Here is an 18,704-nt window from a genome sequence, read left to right on the forward strand (position 1 = left end):
TTTCTACCGATATGTAGATTAGCTTTTATTTAACTTGCTCTTTATCTGTTTCTAGAAATCAGAAGAAGGTAAAGAGTAAGTTAATTAAGATTAGTTAATCTCTATACATTGATAATTTATTTTAATCTCGATTTAACTTGCTTCTTATCTTCTTTCTGAAAATTATAAGAAGATAAGAATAAGTTAAACTGATGCAACAGTTAATCTATATTCGTGGAAATATTAGAGAGAAAAGGATTAAAAGCAAATTAAACCGAGATTAAAGCTTATCTGCATTAGTAGAAATGGACGTAATTTTTAAAACTTGAAAGAAAATAAGGAGCAAAGTTAAACAGAGATAAAAGCTAATTTACATATTGGTAGAAATAAACATAATTCTTACAAGGAAAAACTCAGAAGTAGTTCTCACCGATTTCAATGAAACTTGGCAGGATTATAGAGTGTATTTTCCTGAATTAATATAATTACACTCGAGTTTATAGTGCTAAAAAAAACTTATTTATTTTTATCTGAAATGTTCACTTCCTTTCCTCGTTAGAACTAGAAAAAGATAAAGAGTTAAACCGAGATTAAAGTTGTTAATCTATAGAAGACGGGCATTAATACCATAACGGGCATAAATACCACTGTGGATTCTACTGTAACACTATCCGATCTCCAAGTGTAAGAAATGAGAATTCGGACCGAGTTCTAGCGTCGTGAAACCGAGGAATGTAGAAATTCCCGCGCGCATCCCGCCGGAGGGCACGCTTGACCCCCGATCAAGTGAGGAAATTGTCTCTCCAGAACATTCTCGGTGCGTTACGGCGGCCAGTCTTACCCGTGCGCGATCTTATCGAAGCGAAGAAAATTCATGAGGACCTGATCCGCGACAGAGAAGTAGAGCGATTTGAACGATCACTGTTCTATCGTGCGTATACAGTGTATAGTTCGCCGACCATTTCTCTCGCGTGCGTCTAATTTAGATTAATTTATCCCCGATACGCTCCTTTTACTGCTGCTGCCCGGCGACCATCGAGCGATTCGAGAAGTCTCGGCCTTCTTCCAACGAGCCTCGGACTTTCTTCATCCTCACTTCTTCAGATTACGAGCGAACGATGAAACCCGCTTAATGCGTTTCTAAGAGGAGGGAAAAAAGAGTAAAAGAGGAAACGAGGAAGAAATTGTCAGAGTTTCGCGCTCGCGCGTCGTCATCATTGATCTTTTTCGAAAAATCCTCGCGATTTGTTTTGTCTTTTTTTTTTTGTTAAACCTAACTGGATTTTCTCGCGCGTCCTATATTATGTTATTTTCTATGCTCTTTTTCTGTCCAATTTATACAAATATTGTACGTCTCTTTGTAAATCCATTTTATAAGACTTTTCTTGTATGATTATGAGATAGTCATTGTTACTAATTTGTAATCGCGATAAAGCTCGACTAATCGCGAATGACTTCGAGCGACTTTTACTGAAATTCAATTTAATATTGAAAGATTGTAATGATCAATTACTTATTTTGAATATTGAAAGCACAGAACAATAGCTTTTAAAACTCAAAATAAGTAATTAATTACTACTTTTCAGTATTAAATTTCTGTAAAGCGATGTCTATGATGAGATTTCAAGACATTAAACTTAAACTTTAAGCTTCATGCAATAAGAAATTGATCGGTAGCGAGGAGGTAATCCACAGATTACATGATTTCATGATTTCATTTGATTTCAATTGACAAATAATTTTCTTCATTATATATGAAGTCATTTGGTAAAATAATTGATTTTATCTAATATCACATAATTATTTCTCGTAATTGCATATATAATAATCGGATTATACATTGGAATTTTACATGCATTTTATAATTTTCAGGGACTCTGAATGTCCCACGATTACATTAAGTGATTACTCCCTCGGATTATAGTCGATTAATCAACTATGATTGGTCCATTTCTTACGATTTAAGGCTTCTTGAGTTTAAGTTTTACGTTTTAAACTCTGATTGTAGATACCTCAAGGAGAATACGCTAACGGATAGCTTTTATGGCATTGCATTTCCTCATTATCGATGTCATTCTGCGATCCTTGAATTCATCGTCACTTTCACGAGAGGCTCTCGATTGCGCTCATAATCAATGTAATCTCCCTCTTCGTCGCAAGCTATTAATAAAATGCGGATACATTTTTTTCGATCCTTTACGATGCGGAAATTCTCAGAGCTGAGCTAAACTGAGAGCGCTCGCGGGGTTTATTTAAGGGTAACGGGTATAGTGAGTTTGCACCCTTGTAAAAGCTTTATCGTGGAGCATGATGGCACGGGATGGAGCGAGGCGTAATGTAAACGCGTCTCTAGAAGTATTCGGCTAATACTTTGCTTCTTTTTTTTTTTTATCACACCATCCAAGTTCTCTCTTAACTTTTGTGATATATATAATTGTATCGAGGACGAGGAAGTTGTGTTCTTTTTTTTTCCTCTCCTCTTTGCTCGTATGTGGGCGTAAACGACCGACAAGCGTGTGGTGCATTAATGCGAGTGCAATTATCGTTAAGCTATTTTTGTCGGATGTATGTAAATATACGATACACACACACACAGAACACACACACACACACACACACACATACACGCACACACACACACGTAACAGTGTCACGGACATAATTTCGCGACGCAATGTAAAGGAAAGGGTATGTTCCCTTCCGTTGTGAAAGAAGACAAGCATGCGTTTTATGCACGATTTATCATATAATACCTAACAGACACCTAATAATGTTAATGTTTCTCTCTTCAACACACGTCCTCCTTTAGATGCTGATGAATGTATTTCTTCCCCTCAATCATGTTGCGCTGAAATTGTAACGCGCCTGTAATACGATCTACGAGTTTCTCCCTCTCTCTCTCTTTTTCCTGCCGATTAAATATTAAATAACCATCGGCTTCGACAAACAATTGTAATTCCGCGATCGTCGATTTTGAATCCCCTTTCTCCTGCCCTTTTTCGCGACATAATTTAAGAAGCCGAGATTACCCAAGAAATCATGTAAGAAATCTACCGGATCTTTGTGATAGACGATAACAATCCCTTATTAAGCGCAACAGTAACGATCGATTCTTATTATTAATGATGCATGTGTAATGTAATCGAGTGATGTTCGCCGACGAGCGCGGGGAAGACAGAGCTATTGGTATATTATTTTCGTAATGTCTCTGGCGTGTCTGAGAAAGGAAAAAAAAAAAGAAATAAATAATACATTACACTTATCCGCAGTCAAGTAGGCGAGATTATAACGATTTATGTGCACGCAACCATCCAAGTCAGTCTCACTGTTAAAGAGGAGGTCGATCTACAACCGGCAGTTCCTTCGTCTCGACGACGAGCGAAGCGCTTTTTATTTCTCCATCGCGACCTTTCAAAAGGATAAAGGAGAACAGGGATCCCATTCCGTTCTGTTAACGGACTATCTCGGAGAATCTCAGCGAGCAGAGCGCTCGAGTCGCCAACAGTTCAATTTTTGTAATGATTTTTTTTGTCGCGCGAGACTACTTTTCTGTATCAGCGATCGAGTTCGGATCTACCTCATCTGGAACAGAACGAAGTAGCGAAGACGAGATAAAAAGAAAACGAGAAAAAAAGAAACGCATAGCTACAATTCTAAACGTTTTTTTTTCCTAGACACTAGGTGGTAGTAAATTTGTATGCAGGGTGTAGAAGAGAGGCTGTAGCTACAAGGTACTATTATAAATTGTAATACAATATTCTTCTCGGAAATTAAAACCGTAATTTTAAGATATCGTTACTATTATTATTATTATTATTATTATTATTATTATTATTATTATTATTATTCGACTATCGAAAATGACAGTGCTTATATTGAAGAGAAAGCAAAGAACAAGGGAAAATCACACGACTGTATTCACTTATTTATTTATTGTCGCACCGCATATTGTCCCGGCGAAGTAATCTCCGAAAGAGATATATTTATAAGGTAATATAATAAAAAAAATATATTATACATATACACACATCTCGTGCGTGCGAAAAGTTCTGTATTGCCCTATCCGAGCTGAGATAATTCAACTTTTACTAGTTTATCATAAAGTAAAGTAACTTTGATTCGAATTTTAACAAGAAGAAAAACGTTTTTAAGACGTTTTATATTCTTTGCTGTCTAGGCATTTTTTTCAATTTGGTCCAAAGTTACTTCATTTTATATTTTTCAAAGCCACTATACAATCACACAGAAAGTTTCAATGTTTCTCAGTCAATCTGTATAAAATTACTTCTAGTTTTTACCTGTGCAATTTGAGAAATTATCTTCCTCGTCTCGGCGAAACTAAAAGCGATAGTCAATAGATCGTATTGTAAAAGTTCACGTTTTATTCTTATTTGATAGAATTGTACAATATCGTAGATATCAAAACATACAATAATCGGAATACAATAAGCAACATGATTATTACAACAAGTTTCCTAGTCCAGGGGCTAAGAAGACACCTGCGTATTATCGCAGAGCGCACATCTTTCCTTTTTCTCTTTTTTTTTTTTTTACAAAGTTCTCGACAGTATGTACAATCGGTCTTTTTATCGATAAATAATATGGAAAACAAGAGATATTCAGAGCAACATGTAAACAAATATACCTATCTTATTTCTAAAACTATATACGTATTTATCACTGAGGCTTGAAGTTTTTGTATTAATTACAGAATATGAAAAAGAGACATTTGCGCGTCTTATCCTTTGCCAGGATATTTTTGCGAAGAGGAGCGTTTACGTAAAGTGTATTTTAATCGGTATATACTAATACGAACAAAAACATATTACGAAAGACCTTGCAACAAATGTTTCTTCGAACAAAATCATTTCCAGAAAATGAGACGCGCAAATAGTCTTCGTCCCCACACATTTTAACACTGTCCGGAAGATTGTATCATACTTGGAATGTACTTTGTGGAACAAATCGGAGATGCGTTTTACGCATTCGTGAAATTGAGATTCAGTGAGGATTGCCCCGTAAAATCCAGCCCTTGTCCGAGCAATTAAGATTCGAGAGACCATGTCTCTCGAGAATGGCAAGTGGGCATGCACCGCTAGAAGAACAAGAGGTGCTAAAGAATACGAGTGAACAAATGTTCCCGTAAATACAAAAAGTAATCTATTCACAGTACAGAAATTCCGAGACGGCGATGGTCAAAGCATCGCAATGTGTCTCTAGGACAAATATCCAATAAAAAGATGCGAAAATTGGCAGATATGTTCAACGAGCAAGTACAATGGCAGTGTAACGTCATCTATCTACTGTTTTCCCGGCAGTAAAAAACGGAGCATTGCGCTCGTTCTCCGATTGGCAGTAAATTGTATCACCCCTAGATAGTCCCAATCGAAGATTAAATTCTTAGAACCTAAGAAATCGGCAGTAGAAGATCATACGCTAAGACGAGGAAAGAAAATAACTGATATCCATTTCTACCAATATATAGATTAACTTTAATCTGAATTTTTATTTTCTGTAAAAGTACGTTTAAACTTTTTTATCTTTTTCCAATTTTCTAAAAATTAGGAAAAAGTAAAAAACAAATTAAATTAAGATTGAAGTTACTCTTCATTGGTAGAAAATGGACATGATGAAGAGGGATTCTCTTGATCGGAACGATCAGACTTGCCGAGCACTCGATTAACGCTAGCGATCATATAAATAGTGGCGATTGATAAAAATTACCGCGTGAACACAGTGAACGACCCTGGGCATGGCTTCCGGTCATCGTGACGTTAACGTAATAGCGTAGTGCACAGCACTATCATATTCAGTATCAGCGAGCCGCAGAGCAGCGCAGAGAGCCAGCCAGGGCTCGCGACAATCGTCGTGTGATGACCAACGTATGCCGGCACCGAACCGTTCTGGACATCTCCAATGTCCGATCCGCGCACGCAGCTTTCCTGAACGTGATCCTCCGCATTGAACATCGTGCGGATCGTCGGCGATGGCACCGCTCGCGAGTAATTGCCCGTCACATCGGAGTACCGTGATTGCGGCCGGGGCACCGGCGAGTCGTGCCTCGCGACGTGGGGACCTGGCCGGAGCGTCTGGCATGACCATCGCCAGATCTCCGACGCAGCGGAGGAGCACCGGTCGAGCTCGTGCACGGACGGCTCGCGGGAAGGCGCGAGATTGGAGGAGCCAACTGATCCGAAGCCGGAACTTTGGCTGGACGAGCGCGAGAGCGTCGGCAGCGTGGCGGTCATCATACCTTCCTGCCAATAACCACCCGCTACCCACGAAGTCTGCGTCACCGATCTGAGTTTCGGTGGCGATAAAATGCATCTATGTTTGCTGCCGGATTTCTTGAACAGATTCTCGGAGCTCGTCGCGCTGTATACTCTTCGCTCGAAAATCGCAGGCGTTTTCGTGATCCTGTCATATTTTGGAGGATCTTCGTTCAAGAAAAGGGAGCTCAGGCTGTCATTTAAGCAGATATCCGGTGGACTATCATTCTGAGAGACAGAATTTAGGTAACCATTGATACCGTCGTTTGTGATCGTAGACAATTTCTGTCTCAATCTAAAGAAATAAATAACAATCTAGAGAGATAAACAATAAAACAAGATTGTCACAAATTTCTTATCCTACAATCCTATAATTTTTTCATAATTTCTAGACAAATTTTCAACTTTTAATATTTAAAAATTTTTCGTATTTTTATCTTGATTTAAAAATTATTAAATATTTTCGTTGAAAGAGTATTTTGACGTAGCACAATGTGAATTATAATTACAATGTTGATATTGCTTGCATTAAAGTTCTTTAATGCAGGCCAAAAATTTTTATTTTCCAAAAAATTTTGCAAAATTCCCTAACTTTTTTCCGATTTCCAGTTTGTAGAAACTGGTAACTTTGTAAAAACGTTCACGAATTATGAAAAGCGAAAGTGATGTGTAAAATACTTACATTGCTGAATGTGATTTACTGAATTTGATTTCAGTGGAAGATAATTCGCTCGCCACATAGACTGACGGTTTAATATAGCCATTCGTTTCACTTTTAACGATATTATTTCTGTTTTGACTGTTATATTCAAGCTGAGGCGAAATAACATCTCGTGAGCGCAACTTGATCTTCTTAAATACCACCGAACTGGTCGAAGTACTTTTATACAAGCTGGATCTTAGACTCACCATTGCTATAATAAATGCGCAAATCGCTACCTAGAAAGAAAGACGGATAAACTGAATGTGCAAACGTATTCAAAATAATAACAATAATAAGAGGAGCAAGTAAGAATTAAAACATGAAATTAATGAGTAAATTAATATAAATACAATGTAATATATACAAACAATAATATAATAAAAAATAATTTAAAAAACGAAAAAAATTACATTACAGATTTCGATTCGTTTTTGAGTCATCTTCAAAAAATTACGTTACAAAGTATTGTAGAATGCAGAGAATGAAAAATGTACATCTATTGCGGGCCGTAATCAAATTCGCAATAAAGGAGATGTATCAAGATAATAATATAATAATAATTTCTCATTTATTGAGCTTACCATGCGGTACTGTACGATGTGTTCTGTTGTAAGCCAGGCATTTTGAAGAGTCATCAAATCCTTTATGGACACGAGAGTAATGACGCAGAACCATAAAAATATCAATAATACATCGGAACTCTTTTTTCTCATCGAGCTTGACCAACAAGCGCACAAATGAAAAAATAGTCCACTGATTGGCAGCCAAACAAAGTCGTGGTTGTACATGACCATTGAGATCAGAATCGTAGAGATAACTCGGAAGACTGTTTCCGACTTTTTTGCGTTCTGTAATTGTATTAACTAATGATTATTTGTTATAATGTTGCTGCAACTGCAAGTCAATGAACGTTAAAAAATATTTACAATAACGTTAATAAATGTTAGGGCATCGAATATTAATCTTTAATGAGTCATTCTTTGCAGTATTTTAAGATTATTTATTTATTAGCATTAATACTAATTAGTATCATTATTAAATTAACGATTAATGTAATTTGTGATGTATTTCTAGCTCTGGTATATGATTGCATTTCAAGTCCAACAAACCGAATCGATGTACAATTTATAGAACTAAAAAAATGTACTTTCAAATTTACATAAGGAATATTATTAATCACCAAGATCCACTTTATCTAAAAATAGGATTTTTTCTCTTATTCTACTTGTAACAGTCTTTTCTGCAAATGTACTTACACTGATAAGCGTTTTAAACGGTTTCCGCCTGAAAAACAGCATCTTATAACGAGTCAGCCACACCGCCTGCCTGCGCAGCACATCTCTCACTGTCAATTTGCAACTGTCACACAGCGGATACCTCGCTTCTAGGTATTCCTTAAATATTTTCAGCTCGGTGTTAAAGAGTTTTTCATTCTTAGGCTCAAAATTGGCCAGTTCCGATAATTTCAGACCTTCCCGCTTGTTACAACATGCACAGAGACTATCTTTGAGGACGTGACTGTTCTCACTGTCCTTGGACACTCTACAATATCTCGTATGTCTTTTTGATGTTACGTACTGCTCTGGAATATCGTACGCATAATCGCCATTCTGGAACAAACATTTCACATTCATCATTATGGACATTAAAAAATAAAAGAAATTGTTTTCCAACAAACGGACAGCTAAACATGGACAGGCCTGTACTTTTTAATTGAACTTATTGCATGTTGAAGAGAAAAAAAGAAAAAATGAAGATGACATTTTAATGATATCTTATTGATGTTAAAGGCATCATTAGGCTTTGCTACTTGGAGTCACTCTGTCTTTGTTTCTGATTGAATATCAAATAAAGATAGAATGGCTTCTGTATCAAAATGACACAGAAGTTTTTCGTTGGAAAACTCCCTGTAATTTACCTTGGAAAACCCGTTGTACTGTTCACACCAAGGACACAACCACCAATTCAGATGTTGTCTCCAGACCTTCGTGTTCTCATTGCAAAACCAGCAATTCACCTTCACAGGCCATCTTGCCCTGAAAGATGCGTAATTACGATGAATTAGTACACTCTTAAAAACGAAGAGTGGGTCAAAAGCAATAAAAGTGGGAGTAATATAATAAAACATATAGCCTTTCAAAACAGAAATTGGTCAAAAAGGTATTAGGTACTTCATTGACCTCTATTTAACGTTTTAAGTTCAAAAATTGATTTATGACATTCATGGAATATTCTTTGTTCCAAAAATCATTTAAACTTGTTGTGTATATTGGTAATTATTATATTATTATAATAAGAAACAATATACAGGTAAAAGAATTCCAAATTAATAAAAGAAAAAAATACAATATTTTAAGCCACGGCTGTATATAAAACACGCCGGTATTGGCGGTATATGCAATATGCAAGTGACTTACCTGAGCCTGTAGAACATCGTTAAGAACATAGCGAGTATTAAAAGAACCGGAGCGAACATAGCCGCGAAATCGAACGCCGCGTTCCGATCGGTCTCCATATCGCGGCAGGAAAAGAAAGGAATCAAAAATGCGTTAAAACAACGGTGTTTAGGAATGCGCCGCGTGAACGGGAAGATGATTTCCTAAAATCGACGGAGTAGAGACGTCGGCACACCGCATATCTCGGCAGTCCCGCCAAGCGATCGAGGGGTAGGACACGTCATAACCTGAAAGACCTGTCATTCAAGATTGTTAATAAGGAATAATAAAAAGGTTTGAGCATGCTGTTGGCTGTTGACGTGGACACGATGAGGAATTCTCACGAGAAGGCTTACCCTATAATCGTCCAGATGACTATCCTTCTTCGACAAAATCACTTGACCCCCCGCTGTCGCGATATGCGAAAATGCGACACGTGCCGATACTCCGGTACATGACGAAGGAATATAAAGGCGTGTTCACACCTTGACGGAAAATGGAAAAGCAGCCAATCAAAACTTTAGCTGATAGGTCTACAATTTCGGCTTTTTGTACTACTTACTACCAGCGCAAGTTCTGATTGACCACTGCTTTTCCGCTTTCTGCTTTTCCGTCAAAGTGTGAACGCGCCCTACAGCTGGGTTCATATCTTGACGGAAAAACGGAAAGTGGAAAGGCGGAAGCCAATCAGAGCTCGCGGAAAGACAGAAGCAGACAAGCGAAATGAACCTCCTATTACTATTGCGAGTTCCGATTGGCTTCCGCTTTTCCGTTCTCATTGAGAATGGATTGAAATGAATTGAAATGGATTCAGATTTTCAGAAATATTGAGTCACGAATGTTAAAATGAATGCTTTTCAATCCTGAATGCATTTTTATTCATTTATAGGAATTGCATGGAGCATATCTCTACGCCTTTCAATCTAAAAATAATATTAGCTTTTTCTGTACATTGTAAATACTATTCAATTCAAAATTTTGAATAGAAAATGCAATTTTTCAATCCAATTGCATCCAATTGAATCCAAAAAAAGTATTCGCTATTTAAAATACGCATTCAAATAGAAAAAAATTTCAATCCATTTTAATCCATTTTCGTTTGGTGGGAAACAAATGCCATCAAATAGAAATTGATGGGGTACATTAGGTATAACATTTGAACAATGAAGAAAATAAGTTTTTAATTCTTTTCCTCTTTATAAATTCGAAGTTACGTATTTGAAAACAAAGAATTTGCTAGTTAATTTTTAGATCAAAGCTTATGTTACACATATAAAATGAAATAAAATCAAACTGTATTAATATATTAAAGACTCTAACGAATATAAATCAAATGATATAACTTATAAATTGCTGAAATTTATTTTACAATGTAATATTTCCTTTTAAGAAAACACCTTGCATATGAGCTAGTCTGCTTACATTCATGTGCATAACAATCAATTTTTAATATATAAGATTATTATCAGTTTCGACTAAAACGAAAGACATTTTCAATTAATAAGATATCTTTTATTTATTCATAAATAAACAATTTCATTTTATACTCTAACTTTAAAGGACAACTTTACAGCTCAGTAGCATTCGGAATTAATTCTTGATACTCGGATTGCTCGAAGATTACGTGATCAAGCTCGCCATTTGCTAGCTTGCGTCTCAGATTTACATCAATTTGCCGAACACACTTCTTATATGTCTATGGTTTCAACGTTGCATGAAAATATATTTTTTAAGTCACAGATCTATAAAATACCGCAAACTCGCATCCATTTTCACGCGAAACGCGGCCATTTCAAATTTATGTATTTGTAATACGTTCTTTATTTGGAAAAATGAAGTCATTAAGTATGTAAATCATGTTTTTTTAATTGTAATTAGTTTATTTATGAACAAAAGAATATACGAATGTTCAATTTATATGTTCTTTAGTTTAATACGGATTTATTTGTCGTAGAAGTTTTGTGCATAAAAGTGCACGAAGGATACGTGTAAGTACAATTCAATGTAAGTACTGTTCAGGAATACGAAAGTACACATCATCGCATTAGCTTAAGCATTTTTATGTGTGTTACCCTCATGTACTTCAAATCGTGTATGCACTCCGGCCATTTTTACGCGACATTTCTGAAATCAATTGCGGTACTTTATAAGTACTAGTGATCTTTCTTAATCTAGGTATCTTTAATACCTTTATTATTTATACGCCCTATGGCGTATCTGTTGGTATGTGTCTAGGAGTGCAGACTGCAGACTGTAAAATAAATACGACGAGACATTCGATTGATTCGACAGCTCCTGAAATAAAGGATGGTGTTGCGATTTTGTCCGTTCTGTGCTAATCTTCTCAGGTTTCGGGAGCATTCGTCGGGCAATCGATTCGCATGCCCCACGTGTCCATATATTTATCCAATAAGGTCCCGGATAAGCTCACGCATTTACTTCACGGGCAAGGAGCGTGCTGATATCATTGACGCTGAATCCACGTGGATGGGAGTGGATTCGACTGATGAACGTTGCCCCAAGTGCTCACATCCACGTGCTTACTTCAGGCAGTTACAAACGCGCTCCGCCGATGAGCCTATGACACTCTTTTATAGATGTTGCAATCACGAGTGTGCTCACACGTGGCGAGTCGACTAATCTCGCAGGTAATTCAAGAGCATCATAACAATGGGGGAGGAAAATATTATGCTTCTGAAATTACTAGGTTTGACATAAATTGTTCTTATTGCCATTTCTGGAGAAACTTTAAATTAGAAGTGAAACTAAGGAAGATTAGATTATTTTGGGGTTTGCTGTAGAATGTAGGAGATAGAAAATAGAAATATTTTTACAGAAGAGAAAGGAAGTAAAATTATAATAGAATCTCTTCAGAGAAGAGAAATTAGAGATTGTGCATCATAGAATTGGAGGTATCGTTTAATCACAAAACTACTGTTTTTTAATAATTTTTTACTTTTAATACCTTATAAGTTTGCTTCTAATTTATGTTATTATATAGTATATCTTTTGTTATTGAAATTTTAATAGTATAAAATTCACACATTCACTGCTTTACAAACATGAATTCACTTTAAGCACACAAATTTTTTGCATTAGCAGTGAATTTGTGTTTTCAAAGCAATGAATCTGTATTATTAATGCAGAACGTATACATAGAGCTGTATCGAATCGGGATGATTGACAGCTATCTTAAAATCTCCACTCAATAACTCTATTCACGCCATTGCGTTTTTTTGCCAGATTCTTTCGTTTTGAGTAAAAATATGTCGAATAAGTATATTTTTATTAAGCAGGAGGGGGAGGATAATTACCTTTATTTTTCTTATATAAAAGTAGCGATAAAGAATTCAATTAATCTAATATAACAACTTATAAAGTAGACAAAAAAATGTGTTTAAAAAATTTCTTAATTATGTGAGTAAATTTTCATTTTGGTGTCGATATAAAAAAAATAAAAAATCTATATTCTCATTAGATAAAAGAAGAAAAAAATAAAACATTACATTCCATTTTTCAGGAAAGAAAGAAATGACTCGATGAATATTTAAAATAAAATCTGATAAATAAAGAATAAAAAACGAATCAATTAGAATGAACTTTTTTATATATCAAAACTGAAAGACATTATATAACTAAGGATTATTTCAATATTACTGATTTTTTTTCACAAAATTCTTAATGGTTTTCTTCTTATTCTCTTTACAGGAGTGGAATACGACAAGCATTAGATATATCATGAGCCCCAGCTCAATGGGTCCCATGAAAGTTGTTATGAATAAGGCTAAGGAAGAGATAAAGATGCTTGGACCAAAAGAGAGGCACTTCTTCTGTGGCGGTGATCGGAGCGTTGCGATGGCAGCGGAGTTATTGCGGCAGGGAAAAGTGATCGCAGTGCCGACAGACACAGTGTATGGTCTTGCTTGCCTGGCTGCTAATTCACACGCCGTCCAGCGGCTATATGAGATCAAGCAACGAGACGAGAGAAAGCCATTGGCTGTTTGCTTGAGTAATGTCAAGGAGGTAGGTATATGGGGCATTATAGACGACATTCCAACTGGTATGCTGGAAGATCTGCTTCCTGGACCCTACACAATATGCCTGCGGCGCACACCTGCTCTGAACAAGGATCTAAATCCAGGTATCGACACTGTGGGTATCCGTGTGCCCAATAACAAGTTCATTCGCAGTGTCGTCCAGATCGTTGGTCCACTTGCGCTTACCAGTGCCAATGTTAGCAAAGAACCGAGCAGTCTGCACCCAAACGAGTTTTGCGCATTATGGCCAGAGCTTGATGGTGTCTTCCACAGCTCTAATGATTGCAAGAAACAGATCGATGCGCGCAGGATCGGTTCCACCGTGGTGGATGTGTCGAAACTCGGTTGTTATTCGATTGTGCGTCGCGGTATTTCTGCGCATGTCATCATCAGGATATTAGAAAAGTACCGTCTGAAAATGAACACAACAGTATGATACGCGATTGAATTCGTGGCATTATGCAGTAATAGGTTATTTATCTATGAATTATATTTAATTTGATGATAGTGACGTTGTATTTAAATAAAACAATCCTACTTGTCTGTGTTCATATTTACGATATGATTATATAATATCACTATTTGATCAATATGATTAAAAAATTCTTAAAAAACCTGAGAAAAAATGTTTTATGTATAATTGTATATAATTATATATAAAACATTTTTTTCCCAGGAAAAGTCACAGAAAAGAGATCTTACATTAACAAAGTTATCGAAGAAAAGTTTCTAAATAAAAAATATTAGTAAAAAAACAAATTGCATTTTGGATAAACCAGAACAGACCAGAAGGATTAAATCAATGTAAATTAAAACAAAAGGAAAATGATGTAAAGAAGCCAAATAAAAAAATATTTGTAAAAATGCAACTAGAATTAAAACGTGACATAGATTCAGATAGAAAAAGCACGGAGCTGTCTTAATATTTTGTTACTCTGATTTAGTAGAATGATGAATGATAATAAATAAGGTTTTTCCAATGAGATATTAAAAAGAATAAATCTGTGATATCGTTCCAAAGATGGATTCCAGGGCGGCTTTTTTAAATGAAAGATATTTTTCAAAATTTGTATCATTATAATTTCCTGCTTATATATATAAAACAGTTTCGTTAGCTTTCTTCATCATCTCGTCGCAAGTGTTTAAAAAATCGTGCGATTTATTATAATGTATATACGTTTTATACAATTAGAATATGTATAAGTCTCCTAAAATCTCATTTTACGGTTCATTCAGTCTAAGAACGTTTCTTTTTCCGCACGAGATGTTAAACATTAAACAATTCCTTACGCTTTCGTGTTATAATCTAGATAATATTTCTTAGGTTTTTATTTCGAGCAGTCATTTATAACTTAAATTGAAACTGCATTTCTCCCTCTATGTACGACAGCTGGCAATTGTAAAATAGAAAGACATTCGAAGGTAAATAAACATTCATCGAATGTTCTTTCCGTGGAGGATAGATTTTTATCAGATATATTATTGATGAAAAATTTCACTCAATACCTTGCACATACGCAACTTAGATCGTATCATATCCTCCTTGCAGTCCTTGTCATCCATTATAAATTAATCATTCGATTGCCGTATGTATATACATAAACTCGTTCGATTGGCGAGTCCTTCTTCCGTGCTCGGATAAATATATATTCTTAAAAATTAGTATTAATGTAATAAATAAATATTTAATGCTATGTATTACGGATATGACCGCTTTGTTATCCTTATCGGACGTGTCCTTAACTGGCCTCGCGCATCTTAATTACAAATAATCACTAGCGTTCGTTTATTCTAAGCGATAAACTTTTAGGCTCTCACGAAAGTTTCGTTGGCTCTTCAATGCAGCGATTTTCGATTGGCACGGGAGCAAAAGCGTGCAAAAGTGTCTGACTTTTTAAAAAAGAACGGATTGCCAATGAAGTTTACCGATGATTTCAACGTAATCGATTTAGTTCCTTGGAAAAACCAATCTCTCAGACACGACGCAAGGTGTCTTCATTTAAATATACTGTCATATATTTAATATATTTTATATATTCGATGCATGAATTCTTAAAAAAATTAAAACAAACCAACAGTTTCGGAATCTAGGAATATGAAAATACAGAGGACCTCGATATGATTGCTCGAGCACGTGAGAATCTAACGAACCAGGAGTCCAAGAGTTCTAAAGCATCGAAGGATTGGCACGTCCAAAGATCGGCAAATTCGAGAACTCTCTACCTCTGTTCTTCTTACATGCGTCGTATATGATATAAATTTCTCACGTTTTCGAGAAGCTCGAGAGAGGCTCTTTGTATTCTGCATGCAAGAACATAAAAAACCAGGCAAACTTTCGCAAGGTCCCGGCGTCTCTTTTCTCTCTCTATTTGTTTATATTAATTATATAATAATATAACAAATCAGTCTAATCTTCCTTTATAGAAAATATCCCTGACGACGGTGAATATTTCTTCGCGTCGGCGGTGACACTCGTGGTCCTAAAGATGCCGAGCAGGCTGCTCCTTAGACGGGCGTAGATCTCCTTGCGCACAGTAGCCGTGAACTTGGTGGTCAGGCAGCTGATCGCCGCCGTCGCGAAGATCAGGTTGTAGAGGAGAACGAGTTTGAAGTTACCGAGCCACTCGATGCGTCCGAAATCACCCAATAGATCAAAGTTTGTCATTCCTGGGAAAAACGGAATAGAAGAAACGTGAGCAGAGTAGCATTAAAAAATGCCAATCATGTAAAACTTTGTTCTCTAGTATCACTTCTTTTAAATGTATTTTTGTTATAATAACAAATAATTTGTTATTTATAACATAATTATTTTTTATGTTTCGTTCGCGAATCTTTATAACTCGAAAATTACTTGTATTTAACATCTTTATTAATAAAAATATTGATTCTAAATTAATCGAAGAATTCATTATTGAAATGACATTAATAAAAAAAAACTCTATAAATATGCAGGGTTGCATTCAGAAATTTTATCAGGATCCATTCAGGTATCATTTTATTTTTATTTAATAGGATTATCGGTGAACAAGGATAAAATGATAAAACTTTGAATTCCTAAACGCACTCCAGATTATATATTTATATTATTTGAACGAGAACTAACAAGCAGATCTATTATTAATTTTCAATTATTTCAGAGTATAATTGAGTAGGATAACTGGAATTGAGACATATTGCGTGCGGGATATAAATAAAAACATCCAGACAATTCGTGTCTTACCTAGTATTCGCGATAACAGCGGTAATGCCGAACTTAGCACAAGCAAGAGAGCGCAATTCGCAATGAGATGTGTGAGTGGCGTGGAGCGGAACCTTGGTTGGACCATTCTCACGCCTGGTAAAGTGTACAGGCCGATCGCGCTAGTTACGGCCAGATAAAGAATCACTGCCACCTCGATGGCTGCACCGATGGGTCCGAGCTTGGACAGGGAACTGATGCCGAGCGTAAATTGCTGTCAAATTAAAAACGACTTTATGATTTTTCAAGTAAAATTAAGATTCATACTGTACAAAAAAAAAAATGAAACAAGATTAGTTAATAAAAATGTCATCACAGAACAAAATCATTAAATAATTTACTTGTGAAATAAATTTGTTGAGAGAAATTTGTTTCTTTTTGTTAGAATAAATTCATCGACTTTTTAATTGTAGCACGCAAAATTTATAAATTTCATTTCACAAATCAATCACAAATTTATAATTCATCATTAATATAAAATAACGATGATTCAAATTAATTGCAGCAAGATTCACGACTCGGTTAATTCAGAGGAAGGGAAGTAAATACAAACCCTCGTGCTCAATGGCAACGCCTTGATGCCTATCAGTAATTCTATAGTGTTTTGCACCGCTAATAGAGCCGTGGCGGTGGATAGAACGAGCAGCGCCAACATCGCTACCGGATAAAGTAGCGTACGCCGGACCCACCAGGTCCTCCGCTGTTGATCCAGCAACTGTCGCCGCTTCTGAACATCATCCAGCCGTTGAGAAAGACCCTTTTGCAGAGCACCGTTCCTCAGACACAGCAGACTCGGACTTATGCACAGTAGTGGCTCATCGTCCTCGTGCGGCAACCAGCCACAATTCGTCGCCGGCGACATCGGCACCGGCGATACGTATGACTTCCCCGTAGCTTTTACGTGCTGTAATCTGAATATAAGCTGAATTGTATATATACGTATATAAACATTAGACAATGTGTGATTCAATATACATAAAAATATAAGGAAAAGAAAGAAAGAGATGATACCTTCTGCGGATGCAGTCCTCCTCTAATCTATACGCGAAGAACTCCTCATCTAAGTTCTTTAGAAATTGGGGTTTAACAAGAAACGACCCCGCCACATCGAACAGTCGTACGAAACCCACTGGAGTGCATACTGAGGAATGAATAATTCACCAGTTAGAGTAAATTCTCAGGAAAAATGTTATGTTTGAAAAATATCACAAATTGATTTTTTCTCTGCGTAAAGAATTGTGCGTAGTAGAATTGTGCGAAAATGTACGATACTTACGTAATAACATTACTACGCCGACGAACGAGACGCAGGAATATAGAAAAGGCAAATAATAACTCCATAAATCTGTAAGGTAGATTATATCACGTCAGTAGTCTCACTCACTCAGTAGAATTTATGTAACTATGCTGATAAAATCGCGACGAATATCGTAAATGTATACGAATATATCTAAATTGTAAAAAATACGACATTCTATGACATGATATGTATTACTTACTGAGCAATGTGTGTAAACTTGAGTTTTGATAATCCAACAGGGCCGACAAGACATAGGTCATTCCTAATACGAGAGTACCCAAGAGACAGAGAACTGTCACTGTTTCATATACTCTCGCCATCACGCCCTATGATTGCAGAATGATCATAAAAAAAAGATTTAGGAACTTGTTATCAAGAATTTTTCAGAATTTTATCTCACCTTTTTATGGCCTTCAAAACCCTCCGATTCCGTGAAGAGATAGGCGAAAGGCAGAAACACGAAAAGTGACAAGTTCGAGAATAGAAACACATGATTCCATAGACCTGTCAATGGAAATTAATTTTGTTATGATATAACATTTACGAAATGTTTTACTACAAATTTACTATAGAGATATAAACTGAGGAGGACAAGATATGAACGATGAATTCGTCTGAACAATTCAATCCTCAATTATATCAGATGAATTCATCGTTCATATCTTGTTCTACTCTTCTTTTCTTTTACTAATGCTTTAATCTTTTAAAGCTAATCAATTCTTTAACCTTTCATCTTTTATATA

The 18,704-nt window shown here is 36.0% G+C and overlaps 3 protein-coding genes and 1 long non-coding RNA gene across 4 annotated transcripts in view; 2 read left to right on the plus strand and 2 right to left on the minus strand.

Annotated features, from left to right (window-relative positions):
* Nucleotides 1-5,567: 5,567 nt before the first annotated feature.
* On the minus strand, nt 5,568-9,822 carry LOC108687253. Its single transcript, XM_018192931.1, has 7 exons — nt 9,743-9,822; nt 9,369-9,643; nt 8,870-8,987; nt 8,208-8,561; nt 7,533-7,799; nt 6,931-7,187; nt 5,568-6,543 (listed from the first exon to the last, which is right to left on the minus strand). The coding sequence occupies exons 2-7, from the start codon at nt 9,464-9,466 to the stop codon at nt 5,754-5,756; spliced, it is 1,884 nt and encodes a 627-aa protein (XP_018048420.1). The 5' UTR covers nt 9,467-9,643; nt 9,743-9,822; the 3' UTR covers nt 5,568-5,753.
* Nucleotides 9,823-11,910: 2,088 nt separating this feature from the next.
* LOC108687227 (yrdC domain-containing protein, mitochondrial) lies at nt 11,911-13,859 on the plus strand. Its single transcript, XM_018192888.1, has 2 exons — nt 11,911-12,034; nt 13,095-13,859. The coding sequence occupies exons 1-2, from the start codon at nt 11,984-11,986 to the stop codon at nt 13,857-13,859; spliced, it is 816 nt and encodes a 271-aa protein (XP_018048377.1). The 5' UTR covers nt 11,911-11,983.
* Nucleotides 13,860-14,508: 649 nt separating this feature from the next.
* Nucleotides 14,509-16,319, plus strand: LOC108687268. The gene is made up of 2 exons (XR_001931741.1): nt 14,509-15,765; nt 15,848-16,319. It is a non-coding gene; the product is annotated as an uncharacterized LOC108687268 (long non-coding RNA).
* Nucleotides 15,831-18,704, minus strand: part of LOC108687266 (protein Lilipod) — a 12,079-nt gene continuing 9,205 nt past the window's right edge. Inside the window, exons 3-9 of the mRNA XM_018192954.1 lie at nt 18,362-18,465; nt 18,161-18,287; nt 17,938-18,006; nt 17,673-17,802; nt 17,215-17,572; nt 16,644-16,875; nt 15,831-16,090 (exon numbers count right to left, since the gene is read on the minus strand). Of these exons, the coding sequence (XP_018048443.1) occupies nt 15,831-16,090; nt 16,644-16,875; nt 17,215-17,572; nt 17,673-17,802; nt 17,938-18,006; nt 18,161-18,287; nt 18,362-18,465 (1,280 nt within the window). The remainder of the gene's footprint in view (nt 16,091-16,643; nt 16,876-17,214; nt 17,573-17,672; nt 17,803-17,937; nt 18,007-18,160; nt 18,288-18,361; nt 18,466-18,704) is intronic.

The sequence above is a fragment of the Atta colombica genome, unplaced genomic scaffold, assembly GCF_001594045.1.
Source record: "Atta colombica isolate Treedump-2 unplaced genomic scaffold, Acol1.0 scaffold203, whole genome shotgun sequence".
NCBI lineage: Eukaryota > Metazoa > Arthropoda > Insecta > Hymenoptera > Formicidae > Atta > Atta colombica.

Coding starts and splice junctions, on each gene's coding strand:
- LOC108687253 (XM_018192931.1), bottom strand. CDS start 9,466: ATGGAGACCGATCGGAACGCGGCGTTCGATTTCGCGGCTATGTTCGCT. Junction 8,562..8,869: donor AGTACAACGGGTTTTCCAAG/GTAAATTACAGG, acceptor TGTTTGTTCCAG/AATGGCGATTATGCGTACGA. Junction 6,544..6,930: donor AGTAAATCACATTCAGCAAT/GTAAGTATTTTA, acceptor TTATTTCTTTAG/ATTGAGACAGAAATTGTCTA.
- LOC108687227 (XM_018192888.1), top strand. CDS start 11,984: ATGTTGCAATCACGAGTGTGCTCACACGTGGCGAGTCGACTAATCTCG. Junction 12,035..13,094: donor CGAGTCGACTAATCTCGCAG/GTAATTCAAGAG, acceptor TTCTCTTTACAG/GAGTGGAATACGACAAGCAT.